The sequence below is a fragment of the Pseudophryne corroboree genome, chromosome 7 (assembly GCF_028390025.1).
Source record: "Pseudophryne corroboree isolate aPseCor3 chromosome 7, aPseCor3.hap2, whole genome shotgun sequence".
In the NCBI taxonomy this organism is placed as follows: domain Eukaryota; kingdom Metazoa; phylum Chordata; class Amphibia; order Anura; family Myobatrachidae; genus Pseudophryne; species Pseudophryne corroboree.
Window position 1 is genome coordinate 492,492,130 of NC_086450.1, and position 21,694 is coordinate 492,513,823.

The following is a 21,694-nucleotide window of genomic DNA, read 5'->3' on the forward strand; positions in this document are numbered from 1 at the left end:
GAGGGTATATAGAGGTATACTGGCTGTGTGAGGGTATATAGAGGTATACTGGCAGTGTGAAGGTATATAGAGGTATACTGGCTGTGTGGGGGTATATAGAGGTATACTGGCAGTGTGGGGGTATATAGAGGTATACTGGCTGTGTGAGGGTATATAGAGGTATACTGGCTGTGTGAGGGTATATAGAGGTATACTGGCTGTGTGGAGGTATATAGAGGTATTCTGGCTGTGTGGGGGTATATAGAGGTATACTGGCTGTGTGGGGGTATATAGAGGTATACTGGCTGTGTGAGGGTATATAGAGGTATACTGGCTGTGTGGGGGTATATAGAGGTATACTGGCTGTGTGGGGGTATATAGAGGTATACTGGCAGTGTGAGGGTATATAGAGATATACTGGCTGTGTGGGGGTATATAGAGGTATACTGGCAGTGTGGGGGTATATAGAGGTATACTGGCTGTGTGAGGGTATATAGAGATATACTGGCTGTGTGGGGGTATATAGAGGTATACTGGCAGTGTGGGGGTATATAGAGGTATACTGGCTGTGTGAGGGTATATAGAGGTATACTGGCTGTGTGAGGGTATATAGAGGTATACTGGCTGTGTGAGGGTATATAGAGGTATACTGGCAGTGTGGTGGTATATAGAGGTATACTGGCTGTGTGAGGGTATATAGAGGTATACTGGCTGTGTGGGGGTATAATAAGAATTTACTTACCGATAATTCTATTTCTCGTAGTCCGTAGTGGATGCTGGGGACTCCGTCAGGACCATGGGGATTAGCGGCTCCGCAGGAGACAGGGCACAAAAGTAAAAGCTTTAGGATCAGGTGGTGTGCACTGGCTCCTCCCCCTATGACCCTCCTCCAAGCCTCAGTTAGGATACTGTGCTGGGACGAGCGTACACAATAAGGAAGGATTTTGAATCCCGGGTAAGACTCATACCAGCCACACCAATCACACTGTACAACCTGTGATCTGAACCCAGTTAACAGCATGATAACAGCGGAGCCTCTGAAAAGATGGCTCACAACAATAATAACCCGATTTTTGTAACAATAACTATGTACAAGTATTGCAGACAATCCGCACTTGGGATGGGCGCCCAGCATCCACTACGGACTACGAGAAATAGAATTATCGGTAAGTAAATTCTTATTTTGTCTGACGTCCTAAGTGGATGCTGGGGACTCCGTCAGGACCATGGGGATTATACCAAAGCTCCCAAACGGGCGGGAGAGTGCGGATGACTCTGCAGCACCGAATGAGAGAACTCCAGGTCCTCCTCAGCCAGGGTATCAAATTTGTAGAATTTTTCAAACGTGTTTGCCCCTGACCAAGTAGCAGCTCGGCAAAGTTGTAAAGCCGAGACCCCTCGGGCAGCCGCCCAAGATGAGCCCACCTTCCTTGTGGAATGGGCATTAACATATTTTGGCTGTGGCAGGCCTGCCACAGAATGTGCAAGCTGAATTGTACTACACATCCAACTAGCAATCGTCTGCTTAGAAGCAAGAACACCCAGTTTGTTGGGTGCATACAGGATAACAGCAAGTCAGTTTTCCTGACTCCAGCCATCCTGGAAACCTATATTTTCAGGGCCCTGACAACATCCAGCAACTTGGAGTCCTCCAAGTCCCTAGTAGCCGCAGGTACCATAATAAGCTGGTTCAGGTGAAACGCTGACACCACCTTAGGGAGAAACTGGGGACGAGTCCGCAGCTCTGCCCTGTCCGAATGGTCAATCAGATATGGGCTTTGTGAGACAAAGCCGCCAATTCTGACACTCGCCTGGCCGAGGCCAGGACCAACAGCATGGTCACTTTCCATGTGAGATATTTCAAATCCACAGATTTAAGCGGTTTAAACCAATGTGATTTGAGGAATCCCAGAACTACGTTGAGATCCCACAGTGCCACTGGAGGCACAAAAGGGGGTTGTATATGCAGTACTCCCTTGACAAAACTTCTGGACTTCAGTAACTGAAGCCAATTCTTTCTGGAAGAAAATCGACAGGGCCGAAATTTGAACCTTAATGGACCCCAATTTGAGGCCCATAGACACTCCTGTTTGTAGGAAATGCAGGAATCGACCGAGTTGAAATTCCTCCGTGGGGGCCTTCCTGGCCTCACACCATGCAACATACTTTCACCAAATGCGGTGATAATGTTGTGCGGTCACCTCCTTCCTGGCTCTGACCAGGGTAGGGATGACCTCTTCCGGAAAGCCTTTTTCCCTTAGGATCCGGCGTTCAACCGCCATGCCGTCAAGCGCAGCCGCGGTAAGTCTTGGAACAGACATGATCCTTGCTGAAGCAAGACCCTTCTTAGTATCTCTTTAAGTTCCGGGTACCAAGTCCTTCTTGGCCAATCCGGAGCCACGAGTATACTAGTTCTTACTCCTCTCCGTCTTATAATTCTCAGTACCTTGGGTATGAGAGGAAGAGGAGGGAACACATACACTGACTGGTACACCCACGGTGTTACCAGAGCGTCCACAGCTATTGCCTGAGGGTCCCTTGACCTGGCGCAATACCTGTCCAGTTTTTTGTTGAGGCGGGACGCCATCATGTCCACCTTTGGTTTTTCCCAATGGTTCACAATCATGTGGAAGACTTCCGTGTGAAGTCCCCACTCTCCCGGGTGGAGGTCGTGCCTGCTGAGGAAGTCTGCTTCCCAGTTGTCCACTCCCGGAATGAACACCGCTGACAGTGTTATCACATGATTTCTCTGACGTCCTAGTGGATGCTGGGGTTCCTGAAAGGACCATGGGGATATAGCGGCTCCGCAGGAGACAGGGCACAATAATAAAAGCTTTAGGATCAGGTGGTGTGCACTGGCTCCTCCCCCTATGACCCTCCTCCAAGCCTCAGTTAGATTTTTGTGCCCGACGAGAAGGGTGCAATCTAGGTGGCTCTCCTGAGCTGCTTAGAATAAAAGTTTAAGTTAGGTTTTTTATTTTCAGTGAGTCCTGCTGGCAACAGGCTCACTGCTACGAGGGACTTAGGGGAGAGAAGTGAACTCACCTGCGTGCAGGATGGATTTGCTTCTTAGGCTACTGGACACCATTAGCTCCAGAGGGATCGAACACAGGCCCAGCCATGGAGTCCGGTCCCGGAGCCGTGCCGCCGACCCCCCTTGCAGATGCCGAAGTTGAAGAGGTCCAGAAACAGGCGGCAGAAGACTTTCAGTCTTCATAAGGTAGCGCACAGCACTGCAGCTGTGCGCCATTGTTGTCAGCACACTTCACCAACAGTCACCAACTGTCACTGAGGGTGCAGGGCGCTGGGGGGGGCGCCCTGGGCAGCAATGTATAATACCTTTTTTATGGCTAAAATACATCACATATAGCCCTTGAGGCTATATGGATGTATTTAACCCCTGCCAGATCTCACAAACTCCGGGAGAAGAGCCCGCCGAAAAGGGGGCGGGGCCTATTCTCCTCAGCACACGGCGCCATTTTCCTGCTCAACTCTGCTGTGAAGAAGGCTCCCAGACTCTCCCCTGCACTGCACTACAGAAACAGGGTTAAAACAGAGAGGGGGGGCACTTATTTGGCGATATGATTACATATATAAAAATGCTATAAGGGAAAACACTTGTATAAGGGGTTGTCCCTGTATAATTATAGCGTTTTTGGTGTGTGCTGGCAAACTCTCCCTCTGTCTCCCCAAAGGGCTAGTGGGGTCCTGTCCTCTATCAGAGCATTCCCTGTGTGTGTGCTGTGTGTCGGTACGTGTGTGTCGACATGTAGGAGGACGATGTTGGTGAGGAGGCGGAGCAAATTGCCTGTATTGGTGATGTCACTCTCTAGGGAGTCGACACTGGAATGGATGGCTTATTTAGGAATTACGTGATAATGTCAACACGCTGCAAGGTCGGTTGACGACATGAGACGGCCGGCAAACAAATTAGTACCTGTCCAGGCGTCTCAGACACCGTCAGGGGCTTGTAAAAACGCCCATTTACCTCAGTCGGTCGACACAGACACAGACACGGACACTGACTCCAGTGTCGACGGTGAAGAAACAAACGTATTTTCCTTTAGGGCCACACGTTTCATGTTAAGGGCAATGAAGGAGGTGTTACATATTTCTGATACTACAAGTACCACAAATAAGGGTATTATGTAGGGTGTGAATAAACTACTTGTAGTTTTTCCTGAATCAGATAAATTAAATGAAGTGTGTGATGATACGTGGGTTTCCTCCGATAGAAAATTATTGGCGGTATACCCTTTCCCGCCAGAAGTTAGGGCGAGTTGGGAAACACACCTTAGGGTGGATAAGGCGCTCACACGCTTATAAAAACAAGGGGCGTTACCGTCTCCAGATACGGCAGCCCTCAAGGAGCCAGCTGATAGGAAGCTGAAAAATATCCTAAAAGTATATACACACATACTGGTGTTATACTACGACCAGCAATCGCCTCAGCCTGGATGTGCAGCGCTGAGGGGGCTTGGTCGGATTTCCTGACTGAAAATATTGATACCCTTGACAGGGACAAGATTTTATTGACTATAGATGCATTTCTATATATGCGAGATGCGCAGAGGGATATTTGCATTCTGGCATCAAGAGTAAATGTGATGTCCATATCTGCCAGACGAAGACACGACAGTGGTCAGGTGATGCAGATTCCAGACGGCACATGGAAGTATTGCCGTATAAAGGGGCGGTCCATCGGACCTGGTGGCCATGGCAACAGCTGAAAAATCCACCTTTTGTTACCCCAAGTCACATCTCAGCAGAAAAGGACAGTCTTTTCAGTCTCAGTCCTTTCGTCCCCATAAGGGCAGGCGGGCAAAAGGGCCAGTCATATCTGCCCAGGGGTAGAGGAAAGGGAAGAAGACTGCAGCAGGCAGCCCATTCCCAGGAACAGAAGCCCTCCACAGCTTCTGCCAAGTCCGCAGCATGACGCTGGGGCCGTACAAGCGGACTCAGGTGCGGTAGGGGGTCATCTCAAGAGTTTCAGCACGCAGGGGGCTCACTCACAAGTGGACTCCTGGATCCTACACGTAGTATCCCAGGTGTACATTGGAAATTCGAGACGTCTCCCCCTCACAAGTTCCTGAAGTCTGCTTTACCAACGTCTCCCTCCGACAGGGAGGCAGTATTGGGAACAATTCACAGGCTGTATTCCCAGCAGGTGATAATCAAAGTACCCCTTCTACAACAAGGGAAGGGGTATTATTCCACACTATATTGTGGTACTGAAGCCAGACGGCTCGGTGAAATCTGAAATATTTGAACACTTACATACAAGCGTTCAAATCAAGATGGAGTCACTCAGAGTAGTGATAGCGAACCAGGAAGAAGGGGACGATATGGTGTCACTGGATATCAGGGACGCTTACCTACATGTCCAAATTTGCCTTCTCACCAAGGGTACCTCAGGTTCGTGGTACAGAACTGTCACTATCAGTTCAGACGCTGCCGTTTGGATTGTCCACGGCACCCCGGGTCTTTACCAAGGTAATGGCCGAAATGATGATTCTTCTTAAAAGAAATATGGACGCTTTCCTGATAAGGGCAAGGTCCAGAGAACAGTTGGAGGTCGGAGTAGCACTATCTTAAGTAGTTCTACGACAGCACGAGTGGATTCTAAATATTCCAAAATCGCAGTTTTTTCCGACGACACGTCTACTGTTCCTAAAGATGATTCTGGACACAGTCCAGAAAAGGATGTTTTCTCCCGGAGAAGAAAGCCAGGGAGTTATCCGAGCTAGTCAGGAACCTCCTAAAACCAGGAAAAGTATCAGTGCATCATTGCACAAGGATCCTGTGAAAAATGGTGGTTTCTTACAAAGCGATCTCATTCGGTAGATTTCACGCAAGAACCTTTCCGTGGGATCTGCTGGAAAAATGGTCCGGATCGCATCTTCAGATGCATCAGCGGATAACCCTGTCTCCAAGGACAAGGTTGTTTCTTCTGCGGTGGCTGCAGAGTGCTCATCTATGAAAGGGCAGCAGATTCGGCATTCAGGACTGGGTCCTGGTGACCACGGATGCCAGCCTGAGTGGCTGGGGAGCAGTCACACAAGGAAAAAATTTCCAGAGAGTGTGATCAAGTCTGGAGACTTCTCTCCACATAAATATACTGGAGCTAAGGGCAATTTACAATGCTCTAAGCTTAGCAAGACCTCTGCTTCAAGGTCAGCCGGTATTGATCCAGTGGGACAACATCACGGCAGTCGCCCACGTAAACAGACAGGGCGGCACAAGAAGCAGGAGGGAAATGGCAGAAACTACAAGGATTCTTCGCTGGGCGAAAAATCATGTGATAACACTCTCAGCAGTGTTCATTCCGGGAGTGGAAAACTGGGAAGCAGACTTCCTCAGCAGGCATGACCTCCACCCGGGAGAGTGGGGACTTCATCGGGAAGTCTTCCACATGATTGTAAACCGTTGGGAAAAACCAAAGGTGGACATGATGGCGTCCCGCCTGAACAAAAAACTAGACAGATATTGCGCCAGGTCAAGGGACCCTCAGGCAATAGAGGTGGACGCTCTGGTAACACTGTGGGTGTACCAGTCAGAGTATGTGTTCCCTCCTATGCCTCTCATACCAAAAGTACTGAGAATCATAAGAGGGAGATGAGTAAGAACGATACTCGTGGTTCCGGATTGGCCAAGAAGGACTTGGTACCCGAAACTTCAAGAGATGTTCACGGAAGACCCGTGGCCTCTACCTTTAAGAAAGGACCTGCTCCAGCAGGGGCCTTGTCTGTTCCAAGACTTACCGCGGCCGCGTTTGACGGCATGGCGGTTGAACGCCGGATCCTGAAAGGGCATTCCAGATGAAGTCATCCCTACCCTGGTCGAAGACAGGAAGGATGTAACCGCAAAACATTTTCACCGCATTTGGTGAAGATATGTTGCGTGGTGTGAGGCCAAGAAGGCCCCTACAGAGGAATTCCAACTGGGTCGTTTCCTACATTTCCTGAAAACAGGACTGTCTATGGGCCTAAAATTAGGGTCCATTAAGGTTCAAATTTCGGCCCTGTCGAATTTCTTCCAGAAAGAACTGGCTTTAGTGCCTGACGTTCAGATGTTTGTAAAAGGGGTACTGCATATACAGCCTCCTTTTGTGCCCCAGTGGCACCTTGGGATCTCAATGTTGTTTTGAGTTTCCTAAAGTCACATTGGTTTGAACCACTCACCACTGTGGACTTAAAATATCTCACATGGAAGGTGACGATGCTATTAGCCCTGGCTTCAGCCAGGAGTGTGTCAGAATTGGCGGCTTTATCATATATAAAGCCCTTACTTAATTTTTCATTCTGACAGGGCAGAATTGAGGACTCGTCCTCAATTTCTCCTTAAGGTGTTTTCTGTTTTTCACATGAACCAACCTATTGTGGTACCTGCGGGTACTAGGGACTTGGAGGACTCCATGTTACTTGACGTTGTCAGGGCCCTGAAAAATATGTTTCCAGGACGGCTGGAGTCAGAAAATCTGACTCGCTGTTTAGCCTGTATGCACCCAACAAGATGGGTGCTCCTGCTTCTAAGCAGACGATTGCTCGCTGGATTTGTAATACAATTCAGTTTACACATTCTGTGGCAGGCCTGCCACAGCCAAAATCTGTAAAAGCCCATTCCAAAAGGAAGGGGGCTCATCTTGGGCGACTGCCCGAGGGGTCTCGGCTTTACAACTTTGCCGAGCAGTTACTTGGTCAGGGGCAAACACGTTTGCTAAATTCTACAAATTTGATACCCTGGCTGAGGAGGACCTGGAGTTCTCTCATTCGGTGCTGCAGAGTCATCCGCACTCTCCCGCCCGTTTGGGAGCTTTGGTATAATCCCCATGGTCCTTTCAGGAACCCCAGCATCCACTAGGACGTCAGAGAAAATAAGATTTTACTTACCGATAAATCTATTTCTCGTAGTCCGTAGTGGATGCTGGGCGCCCATCCCTAGTGCGGATTGTCTGCAATACTTGTACATAGTTATTGTTACAAAAATCGGGTTATTCTTGTTGTGAGCCATCTTTTCAGAGGCTCCTTCGTTGTTATCATACTGTTAACTGGGTTCAGATCACAAGTTGTATGGTGTGATTGGTGTGGCTGGTATGAGTCTTACCCGGGATTCAATATCCTTCCTTATTGTGCACGCTCGTCCGGGCACAGTATCCTAACTGAGGCTTGGAGGAGGGTCATAGGGGGAGGAGCCAGTGCACACCACCTGATCCTAAAGCTTTTATTATTGTGCCCTGTCTCCTGCGGAGCCGCTATATCCCCATGGTCCTTTCAGGAACCCCAGCATCCACTACGGACTACGAGAAATAGATTTATCGGTAAGTAAAATCTTATTTTTTTCGCCCAGCGAAGAATCCTTGCTGCCATTGCCCTCCTGCTTCTTGTGCCGCCCTGTCTGTTTACGTGGGTGACTGCCGTGATGTTGTCCGACTGGATCAGCACCGGTTGACTTTGAAGCAGAGGTCTTCCTAGGCTCAGAGCATTGTAACTTGCCCTTAGCTCCAGTATATTTATGTGGAGAGAAGTCTCCAGACTTGACCACACTCCTTGGAAATTTCTTCCCTGTGTGACTGCTCCCCAGCCTCTCAGGCTGGCATCCGTGGTCACCAGAACACAGTCCTGAATGCCGAATGTGCTGCCCTCTAGTAGATGAGCACTCTGCAGCCCCCACAGAAGAGACACCCTTGTCTTTGGAGACAGGATTATCCGCTGATGCATCTGAAGATGCGATCCGGACCATTCGTCCAGCAGATCCCCCTGAAAAATTCTTGCGTGAAATCTGCCGAATGGAATCGCTTCGTAAGAAGACACCATTTTTCCCAGGACTCTTGTGCATTGATGCACTGATACTTGGCCTGGTTTTAGGAGGTTTCTGACTAGCTCAGATAGCTCCCTGGCTTTCTCCTCCGGGAGAAACACCTTTTTCTGGACTGTGTCCAGAATCATCCCTAGGAACAGCAGACGTATCGTCGGAAACAGCTGCGATTTTGGAATATTTAGAATCCACCCGTGCTGTCGTAGAACTACTTTAGATAGTGCTATTCCGACCTCCAACTGTTCTCTGGACCTTGCCCTTATCAGGAGATCGTCCAAGTAAGGGATAATTAAGACGCCTTTTCTTTGAAGAAGAATCATCATTTCGGCCATTACCTTGGTAAAGACATGGGGTGCCGTGGACAATCCAAACGGCAGCGTCTGAAACTGATAGTGACAGTTCTGTACCACGAACCTGAGGTACCCTTGGTGAGAAGGGCAAATTGGGACATGGAGGTAAGCAACCTTGATGTCCAGGGACACCATATAGTCCCCTTCTTCCTGGTTCGCTATCACTGCTCTGAGTGACTCCATCTTGATTTGAACCTTTGTATGTAAGTGTTCAAAGATTTCAGATTTAGAATAGGTCTCACCGAGCCGTCTGGCTTCAGTACCACAATATAGTGTGGAATAATAATACCCTTTTCCTTGTTGTAGGAGGGGTACTTTGATTATCACCTGCTGGGAATACAGCTTGTGAATTGTTTCCAATATTGCCTCCCTGTCGGAGGGAGACGTTGGTAAAGCAGACTTCAGGAACCTGCGAGGGGGAGACGTCTCGAATCTCCAATCTGTACCCCTGGGATAATACATTGTACGATCCAGGGGTCCACTTGCGAGTGAGCCCACTGCGCGCTGAGACTCTTGAGACGACCCCCCACCGCACCTGAGTCCGCTTGTACGGCCCCAGCGTCATGCTGAGGACTTGGCAGAAGCGGTGGAGGGCTTCTGTTCCTGGGAAGGGGCTGCCTGCTGCAGTCTTCTTCCCTTTCCTCTATCCCTGGGCAGATATGACTGGCCTTTTGCCCGCTTGCCCTTATGGGGACGAAAGGACTGAGGCTGAAAAGACGGTGTCTTTTTCTGCTGAGATGTGACTTGGGGTAAAAAGGTTGGATTTTCCAGCTGTTGCCGTGGCCACCATGTCCGATGGACCGACCCCAAATAACTCCTCCCCTTTATACGGCAATACTTCCATGTGCCGTTTGGAATTTGCATCACGTGACCACTGTCGTGTCCATAAACATCTTCTGGCAGATATGGACATCGCACTTACTCTTGATGCCAGAGTGCAAATATCCCTCTGTGCATCTCGCATATATAGAAATGCATCCTATTAAATGCTCTATATCAATAAAATACTGTCCCTGTCAAGGGTATCAATATTTTCAGTCAGGGAATCCGACCAAGCCACCCCAGCGCTGCCCATCCAGGCTGAGGCGATCGCTGGTCGCAGTATAACACCAGTATGTGTGTATATACTTTTTAGGATATTTTCCAGCCTCCTATCAGCTGGCTCCTTGATGGCGGCCGTATCTGGAGACGGTAACGCCACTTGTTTTGATAAGCGTGTGAGCGCCTTATCCACCCTAAGGGGTGTTTCCCAACGCGCCCTAATTCTGGCGGGAAAGGGTATAACGCCAATAATTTTCTATCGGGGGAAACCCACGCATCATCACACACTTCATTTAATTTATCTGATTCAGGAAAAACTACCGGTAGTTTTTTCACTCCCACATAATACCCATTTTTGTGGTACTTGTAGTATCAGAAATATGTAACACCTCTTTCATTGCCCTTAACATGTAACGTGTGGCCCTAATGGAGAATACGTTTGTTTCTTCACCGTCGACACTGGAGTCAGTGTCCGTGTCTGTGTCTGTGTCGACCGACTGAGGTAAATGGGCGTTTTAAAGCCCCTGACGGTGTTTGAGACGCCTGGACAGGTACTAATTGGTTTGCCGGCCGTCTCATGTCGTCAACCGACCTTGCAGCGTGTTGACATTATCACGTAATTCCCTAAATAAGCCATCCATTCCGGTGTCGACTCCCTAGAGAGTGACATCACCATTACAGGCAATTGCTCCGCCTCCTCACCAACATCGTCCTCATACATGTCGACACACACGTACCGACACACAGCACACACACCGGGAATGCTCTGATAGAGGACAGGACCCCACTAGCCCTTTGGGGAGACAGAGGGAGAGTTTGCCAGCACACACCAAAAACGCTATAATTATACAGGGACAACCTTTATATAAGTGTTTTCCCTTATAGCATCTTAATATATATAATCATATCGCCAAATAAGTGCCCCCCCTCTCTGTTTTAACCCTGTTTCTGTAGTGCAGTGCAGGGGAGAGCCTGGGAGCCTTCCCACCAGCATTTCTGTGAGGGAAAATGGCGCTGTGTGCTGAGGAGAATAGGCCCCGCCCCCTTTTCGGTGGGCTTCTTCTCCCGTTTTTCTGACAACCTGGCAGGGGTTAAATACATCCATATAGCCCCAGGGGCTATATGTGATGTATTTTTAGCCAGTAAAGGTAATTACATTGCTGCCCAGGGCGCCCCCCCCAGCGCCCTGCACCCTCAGTGACCGTTGGTGTGAAGTGTGCTGAGAGCAATGGCGCACAGCTGCAGTGCTGTGCGCTACCTCATGAAGACTGAGAAGTCTTCAGCCGCCGATTTCTGGACCTCTTCTCTCTTCAGCATCTGCAAGGGGGTCGGCGGCGCGGCTCCGGTGACCCATCCAGGCTGTACCTGTGATTGTCCCTCTGGAGCTAGTGTCCAGTAGCCTAAGAAGCCAATCCATCCTGCACGCAGGTGAGTTCACTTCTCTCCCCTAAGTCCCTCGTTGCAGTGAGCCTGTTGCCAGCAGGACTCACTGAAAATAAAAAACCTAACAAAACTTTTACTCTAAGCAGCTCTTTAGGAGAGCCACCTAGATTGCACCCTTCTCGGCCGGGCACAAAAACCTAACTGAGGCTTGGAGGAGGGTCATAGGGGGAGGAGCCAGTGCACACCACCTGATCCTAAAGCTTTTACTTTTGTGCCCTGTCTCCTGCGGAGCCGCTAATCCCCATGGTCCTGACGGAGTCCCCAGCATCCACTTAGGACGTCAGAGAAATAGAGGTATAATGGCTGTGTCGGGGAATATAGAGGTATACTGGCTGTGTGGGGGTATATAGAGGTATACTGGCTGTGTGAGGGTATATAGAGGTATACTGGCTGTGTGGGGGTATATAGAGGTATACTGGCTGTGTGAGGGTATATAGAGGTATACTGGCTGTATGAAGGTATATAGAGGTATACTGGCTGTGTGGGGGTATATAGAGGTATACTGGCTGTGTGAGGATATATAGAGGTATACTGGCTGTGTGAGGATATATAGAGGTATATTGGCTGAGTGGGGGTATATAGAGGTATACTGGCAGTGTGAGGGTATATAGAGGTATACTGGATGTGTGAGGGTATATAGAGGTATACTGGCTGTGTGGGGGTATATAGTGGTATACTGGCTGTGTGGGGGTATATGGAGGTATACTGGCTGTGTGGGGGTATATAGAGGTATACTGGCTGTGTGGGGGTATATAGAGGTATACTGGCTGTGTGAAGGTATATAGAGGTATACTGGCTGTGTGGGAGTATATAGAGGTATACTGGCTGTGTGAGAGTATATAGAGGTATACTTACTTTCTGAGGGTATATGGAAGTATACTGGCTGTGTGGGGGTATATAGAGGTATACTGGCTGTGTGAGGGTATATAGAGGTATACTTACTTTATGAGGGTATATGGAGGTATACTGGCTGTGTGGGGGTATATAGAGGTATACTGGCTGTGTGAGAGTATATAGAGGTATACTGGCTGTGTGGGGGTATATAGAGGTATACTGGCTGTGTGAGGGTATATGGAGGTATACTGGCTGTGTGGGGGTATATAGAGGTATACTGGCTGTGTGAGGGTATATAGAGGTATACTGGCTGTGTGGGGGTATATAGAGGTATACTGGCTGTGTGAGGGTATATAGAGGTATACTGGCTGTGTGGGGGTATATAGAGGTATACTGGCTGTGTGGGGGTATATAGAGGTATACTGGCTGTGTGGTGGTATATAGAGGTATACTGGCTGTGTGAGGGTATATAGAGGTATACTGGCAGTGTGAGGGTATATAGAGGTATACTGGCTGTGTGAGGGTATATAGAGGTATACTGGCTGTGTGATGGTATATAGAGGTATACTGGCTGTGTGGGGGTATATAGAGGTATACTGGATCTGTGTGGGGGTATATAGAGGTATACTGGCTGTGTGGGGGTATATAGAGGTATACTGGCTGTGTGATGGTGTGTGACACACTAGGTGATTAGCTCCAGGAGTGATATCACCTAGTGTGTCCCCCTCCTGGCCCGACTGCCCAACGTAAACATACACACTGTGTGATATAACTAGTGATATCGCACAGTGACGCCAAGCTGCGGTCGGCCCAAACATGCAGCGTCTGACGATATTGTCAGATTGAGCTGCGTGTACAGATGACAGAGGGGGGAGTTACTAACCCCAGGAGCGCGCATCGGCCGTCGTGAGCAGCATACACACTGGGCGATATTGTAACGATATCTCTTACAAAATCACCTAGTGAGTACGGGTCTTTACATACAGCAGTTCCATTTCCCCTCTTGCGCTGCAGACATGCGTTACACTGCGAGGGCTGCGCTGCCGTGTTCCCGACCATCTCTCTGATACTTCTCTCTGGCAGGTGTTTCAGCGACGGCTGGATGGCTCAGTGGATTTCCAGAAACCATGGCTGGATTACGTGAACGGGTTTGGGAATGCGGATGGAGAGTACTGGCTGGGTAAGCACGCCACCCCTCACATCTTCTCCCTTTTCCCTATAATACCACGTTACGTCATGTGACCAGCATGTGACAACCACATTATCAAAAGGTGAATGTCATAATGTCGACACAGTCAATGTCAACAATAGAAATTTTAGGGGTGGGATTAGGGTGTCAGCGTTATGTACCTGCTGATAAATAGGCTATAAAACATTATGAACATGTCAGCATTTTGACTGTGTATATAATGACTGTCGACACTGCCATCATCGATGGAAACATAACAAACCCCATAGTGACTATATCAGTAAGGAATCAAGAACACGTAGGAGAGATTTTGGCTCCAGGCGCTTCCAGTATTACTCCAAAAATACCCCGCACCGTAACGCTGTGTCCTATTTCCTTCCCCGCACCGTTACACAGTGTCCTTTTCCCCGCACCGTAACGCTGTGTCCTATTCCCCGCACCGTAACGCTGTGTCCTATTCCCCGCACCGTAACGCAGTGTCCTATTCCCCGCACCGTAACGCAGTGTCCTATTCCCCGCACCGTAACGCTGTGTCCTATTCCCCGCACCGTAGCGCAGTGTCCTATTCCCCGCACCGTAACGCTGTGTCCTATTCCCCGCACCGTAACGCTGTGTCCTATTCCCCGCACCGTAGCGCAGTGTCCTATTACCCGCACGTAACGTTGTGTCCTATTCCCCGCACCGTAACGCTGTGTCCTATTCCCCGCACCGTAGCGCTGTGTCCTATTCCCCGCACCGTAACGCTGTGTCCTATTCCCCGCACCGTAACGCTGTGTCCTATTCCCCGCACCGTAACGCTGTGTCCTATCCCCCGTACCGTAACGCAGTTTCCTATTCCCCGCACCGTAACGCTGTGTCCTATTCCCCGCACCGTACCGCTGTGTCCTATCCCCCGCACCGTACCGCAGTGTCCTATTCCCCGCACCGTAACGCTGTGTCCTATTCCCCGCAACGTAACGCTGTGTCCTATTCCCCACACCGTAACGCTGTGCCCAATTCCCCGCACCATAACGCTGTGTCCTATTCCCTGCACCGTAACGCTGTGTCCTATTCCCCGCACCGTAACGCTGTGTCCTATTCCCGCACCGTAACGCTGTGTCCTATTCCCCGCACCGTAAAGCTGTGTCCTATTCCCCTCACCGTAACGCTGTGTCCTATTCCCCGCACCGTAACGCTGTGTCCTATTCCCCGCACCGTAATGCTGTGTCCTATTCCCCTCACCGTAATGCTGTGTCCTATTCCCCTCACCGTAACGCTGTGTCCTATTCCCCGCACCGTAACGCTGTGTCCTATTCCCGAACCATAACGCTGTGTCCTATTCCCCGCACCGTAACGCTGTGTCCTATTCCCCGCACCGTAACGCAGTGTCCTATTCCCCGCACCGTAGCGCAGTGTCCTATTCCCCGCACCGTAACGCTGTGTCCTATTCCCCGCACCGTAACGCTGTGTCCTATTCCCCGCACTGTAGCGCAGTGTCCTATTCCCCGCACCATAACGCTGTGTCCTATTCCCCGCACCGTAACGCAGTGTCCTATTCCCCGCACCGTAACGCAGTTTCCTATTCCCCGCACCGTAACGCGGTGTCCTATCCCCCGCACCGTACCGCAATGTCCTATTCCCCGCACCGTAACGCTGTGTCCTATTCCCCGCACCGTAACGCTGTGTCCTATTCCACACACCGTAACGCTGTGTCCAATTCCGCGCACAGTAACGCTGTGTCCTATTCCCTGCACCGTAACGCTGTGTCCTATTCCCCGCACCGTAACGTTGTGTCCTATTCCCGCACCGTAACGCTGTGTCCTATTCCCCGCACCGTAACGCTGTGTCCTATTCCCCTCACCGTAACGCTGTGTCCTATTCCCCGCACCATAATGCTGTGTCCTATTCCCCTCACCGTAATGCTGTGTCCTATTCCCCTCACCGTAACGCAGTGTCCTATTCCCCGCACCGTAACGCTGTGTCCTATTCCCGCACCATAACGCTGTGTCCTATTCCCCGCACCGTAACGCTGTGTCCTATTCCCCGCACCGTAACGCTGTGTCCTATTCCCCGCACCGTAACGCTGTGTCCTATTCCCCGCACCGTAACGCTGTGTCCTATTCCACGCACCGTAACGCTGTGTCCTATTCCCCGCACCGTAACGCAGTGTCCTGTTCCCCGCACCGTAACGCAGTGTCCTATTCCCCGCACCATAACGCTGTGTCTTATTCCCCGCACCGTAACACTGTGTCCTATTCCCCGCACCGTAACGCTGTGTCCTATTCCCCGCACCGTAACGCTGTGTCCTATTCCACGCACCGTAACGCTGTGTCCTATTCCCCGCACCGTAACGCTGTGTCCTATTCCCCGCACCGTAACGCTGTGTCCTATTCCCCGCACCAGGCCTGCAGAACATTTATCTCCTGACCGTGGACAGTGACTGCGAGCTGAGAGTGGACCTGGAAGATTGTGCCGGGCGCAGGGTATCTGCCCTGTACAGCAACTTCAGCCTCTCCCGCAACGCCCTGAACCCGGAGAGTGATGGATACAGACTGTACGTGGGCGCAGTCACTGATGGGGGTGCAGGTAAATAGGGCGACATGTCTGGATGATATACACCTGTGTGGCGGGTGTCTACACTATAACAATAGCTGCCTCCTGAGGACCCGTCTCTCCAGCTGGCAGACCGGGGGTACGGAGGACATGGGTTATGGGTTTGGGTCATTCAGACGCTGGGTGCAGTATAAAGCGCCACATTTTATAAAGAGAAACGGGGCGATGTAACAGGGGCCGGGTGTGCGGAGGTCGGGGGTCAAAGCCGAGACTGCCAGAAATTCTAAAGCAGGAATTGTTTACATCGCAAAACCAACTTGTTATTACCTTGTAACTGATTGCAGCTTTATACTGTATGGATACATTGCTGTTACTATACCCGCAGCCCAATACCAGTCATACAACACTACACACTGCACCCCCAGCCCACTACCAGTCACACAACACTACACACTGCACCCCCAGCCCAATACCAGTCACACAACGCTACACACTGCACCCCCAGCCCATTACCAGTCACACAACGCTACACACTGCACCCCCAGCCCAATACCAGTCACACAACACTACACACTGCACCCCCAGCCCACTACCAGTCACACAACACTACACACTGCACCCCCAGCCCAATACCAGTCACACAACACTACACACTGCACCCCCAGCCCACTACCAGTCACACAACACTACACACTGCTCCCCCAGCCCAATACCAGTCACACAACACTACACACTGCACCCCCAGCCCACTACCAGTCACACAACACTACACACTGCACCCCCAGCCCAATACCAGTCACACAACGCTACACACTGCACCCCCAGCCCATTACCAGTCACACAACGCTACACACTGCACCCCCAGCCCAATACCAGTCACACAACACTACACACTGCACCCCCAGCCCACTACCAGTCACACAACACTACACACTGCACCCCAAGCCCAATACCAGTCACACAACACTACACACTGCACCCCCAGCCCACTACCAGTCACACAACACTACACACTGCTCCCCCAGCCCAATACCAGTCACACAACACTACACACTGCACCCCCAGCCCACTACCAGTCACACAACACTACACACTGCACCCCCAGCCCACTACCAGTCACACAACACTACACACTGCTCCCCCAGCCCAATACCAGTCACACAACACTACACACTGCACCCCCAGCCCACTACCAGTCACACAACACTACACACTGCACCCCCAGCCCAATACCAGTCACACAACGCTACACACTGCACCCCCAGCCCATTACCAGTCACACAACGCTACACACTGCACCCCCAGCCCAATACCAGTCACACAACACTACACACTGCACCCCCAGCCCACTACCAGTCACACAACACTACACACTGCACCCCAAGCCCAATACCAGTCACACAACACTACACACTGCACCCCCAGCGCACTACCAGTCACACAACACTACACACTGCTCCCCCAGCCCAATACCAGTCACACAACACTACACACTGCACCCCCAGCCCACTACCAGTCACACAACGCTACACACTGCACCCCCAGCCCACTACCAGTCACACAACACTACACACTGCACCCCCAGCCCAATACCAGTCACACAACGCTACACACTGCACCCCAAACCCACTACCAGTCACACAACGCTACACACTGCACCCCAGCCCACTACCAGTTACACACTACACACTGCACGCCTAACCCACTACCAGTCACACAACACTACACACTACACCCCCAACCCACTACCAGTTACACAACACTACACACTGCACCCCCAACCCACTACCAGTCACACAACGCTACACACTGCACCCCCAGCCCATTACCAGTCACACAACACAACACACTGCACCCCCAACCCAATACCAGTCACACAACACTACACACTGCACCCCCAACCCAATACCAGTCACATACCGCTACACACTGCACCCCCAGCCCACTGCCAGTCACACAACACTACACACTGCACCCCCAGCCCAATACCAGTCACACAACGCTACACACTGCACCCCAAACCCACTACGTCACACAACGCTACACACTGCACCCCAGCCCACTACCAGTTACAAACTACACACTGCACGCCTAACCCACTACCAGTCACACAACACTACACACTGCACCCCCAGCCCAATACCAGTCACACAACGCTACACACTGCACCCCAAACCCACTACCAGTCACACAACGCTACACACTGCACCTCCAGCCGACTACCAGTCACACAACGCCACACACTGCACCCCCAACCCACTACCAGTCACACAACACTACACACTGCACCCCCAGCCCACTACCAGTCACACAACACTACACACTGCACCCCCAGCCCAATACCAGTCACACAACGCTACACACTGCACCCCAAGCCCAATACCAGTCACACAACACTACACACTGCACCCCCAGCCCACTACCAGTCACACAACACTACACACTGCTCCCCCAGCCCAATACCAGTCACACAACACTACACACTGCACCCCCAGCCCACTACCAGTCACACAACACTACACACTGCACCCCCAGCCCACTACCAGTCACACAACACTACACACTGCTCCCCCAGCCCAATACCAGTCACACAACACCACACACTGCACCCCCAGCCCACTACCAGTCACACAACACTACACACTGCACCCCCAGCCCAATACCAGTCACACAACGCTACACACTGCACCCCCAGCCCATTACCAGTCACACAACGCTACACACTGCACCCCCAGCCCAATACCAGTCACACAACACTACACACTGCACCCCCAGCCCACTACCAGTCACACAACACTACACACTGCACCCCAAGCCCAATACCAGTCACACAACACTACACACTGCACCCCCAGCGCACTACCAGTCACACAACACTACACACTGCTCCCCCAGCCCAATACCAGTCACACAACACTACACACTGCACCCCCAGCCCACTACCAGTCACACAACGCTACACACTGCACCCCCAGCCCACTACCAGTCACACAACACTACACACTGCACCCCCAGCCCAATACCAGTCACACAACGCTACACACTGCACCCCAAACCCACTACCAGTCACACAACGCTACACACTGCACCCCAGCCCACTACCAGTTACACACTACACACTGCACGCCTAACCCACTACCAGTCACACAACACTACACACTACACCCCCAACCCACTACCAGTTACACAACACTACACACTGCACCCCCAACCCACTACCAGTCACACAACGCTACACACTGCACCCCCAGCCCATTACCAGTCACACAACACAACACACTGCACCCCCAACCCAATACCAGTCACACAACACTACACACTGCACCCCCAACCCAATACCAGTCACATACCGCTACACACTGCACCCCCAGCCCACTGCCAGTCACACAACACTACACACTGCACCCCCAGCCCAATACCAGTCACACAACGCTACACACTGCACCCCAAACCCACTACGTCACACAACGCTACACACTGCACCCCAGCCCACTACCAGTTACAAACTACACACTGCACGCCTAACCCACTACCAGTCACACAACACTACACACTGCACCCCCAGCCCAATACCAGTCACACAACGCTACACACTGCACCCCAAACCCACTACCAGTCACACAACGCTACACACTGCACCTCCAGCCGACTACCAGTCACACAACGCCACACACTGCACCCCCAACCCACTACCAGTCACACAACACTACACACTGCTCCCCCAGCCTATTACCAGTCACACAACACTACACACTGCACCCCCAGCCCATCACCAGTCACACAAAACTACACACTGCACCCCCAGCCCATTACCAGTCACACAACACTACACACTGCACCTCAAGCCGACTACCAGTCACACAACACTACACACTGCACCTCCAGCCCACTACCAGTCACACAACACTACACACTGCACCCTCACCCCATTACTAGTCACACAACACTACACACTGCACCCCCAGCCCATTACCAGTCACACAACACTACACACTGCACCCCCAGCCCACTACCAGTCACACAACGCTACACACTGTACACCCAACTCACTACCAGCCACACAACACTACACACTGCACCCCAAGCCCATTACCAGTCACACAACGCTACACACTGCACCCCAAGCCCATTACCAGTCACACAACGCTACACACTGCACCTCCAGCCAATTACCAGTCACACAACGCTACACACTGCTCCCCCAGCCCATTACCAGTCACACAACACTACACACTGCATGCCCAACCCATTACCAGTCACACAACACTACACACTGCACCCCCAGCCTATTACCAGTCACACAACGCTACACACTGCACCCCCAACCCATTACCAGTCACACAACACTACACACTGCACCCAAAGCCCACTACCAGTCACACAACGCTACACACTGCACCCCAGCCCATTACCAGTCACACAACGCTACACACTGCACCCCAGCCCACTACCAGTTACACACTACACACTGCACGCCTAACCCACTACCAGTCACACAACACTACACACTGCACCCTCAACCCACTACCAGTCACACAACACTACACACTGCACCCCCAGCCCAGTACCAGTCACACAACACTACACACTGCACCCGCAGCTCATAACCAGTCACACAACACTACACACTGCACCCCAGCCCATTACCAGTCACACAACGCTACACACTGCACCACCAACCCACTACCAGTCACACAACACTGCACCCCCAGCCCACTACCAGTCACACAACACCACACACTTCACCCCCAGCACATTACCAGTCACACAACACTACACACTTCACCCCCAGCCCACTACCACACAACGCTACACACTGCACCTCCATCCCATTACCAGTCACACAACACTACACACTGCACCCTCAGCCCATTACCAGTCACACAACGCTACACACTGCACCCCCAGCACATTACCAGTCACACAACACTACACACTGCCCCCTCAGCCCATTACCAGTCACACAACACTACACACTGCACCCCCATCCCATTACCAGTCACACAACACTACACACTGCACCCTCAGCCCATTACCAGTCACACAACACTACACACTGTATCCCCAGCCTATTACCAGTCACACAACACTACCCACTGCACCCCCAGCCCAGTACCAGTCACACAACGCTACACACTATACACCCAACCCACTACCAGTCACACAACACTAAACACTGCATCCCCAGCCCACTACAAATCACACAACGCTACACACTGCACCCCCAGCTCACTACCAGTCACACAACACTACACACTGCACCCCAAGCCCATTACCAGTCACACAACGCTACACACTGCACCCCCAGCCCAATACCAGTCACACAACACTACACACTGCACCCCCAGCCCACTACCAGTCACACAACACTACACACTGCACCCCCAGCCCAATACCAGTCACACAACACTACACACTGCACCCCCAGCCCAATACCAGTCACACAACACTACACACTGCTCCCCCAGCCCAATACCAGTCACACAACACTACACACTGCACCCCAGCCCAC

General features: G+C 51.3%; 1 protein-coding gene across 2 annotated transcripts in view; it reads left to right on the forward strand.

Moving 5' to 3' along the window:
- Positions 1-21,694, forward strand: part of LOC134943915 (microfibril-associated glycoprotein 4-like) — a 56,274-nt gene that overhangs the window by 12,472 nt on the left and 22,108 nt on the right. The window contains exons 1-3 of one of the 2 annotated variants that reach the window (XM_063932482.1): positions 3,171-3,525; positions 13,545-13,641; positions 16,033-16,215. In XM_063932482.1, coding sequence (XP_063788552.1) covers positions 3,367-3,525; positions 13,545-13,641; positions 16,033-16,215 — 439 coding nt within the window. In that variant the 5' untranslated portion in view covers positions 3,171-3,366. Of the gene's footprint in view, positions 1-3,170; positions 3,526-13,544; positions 13,642-16,032; positions 16,216-21,694 lie in introns of those variants that run through there. The other variant, XM_063932481.1, reaches the window with a different exon arrangement.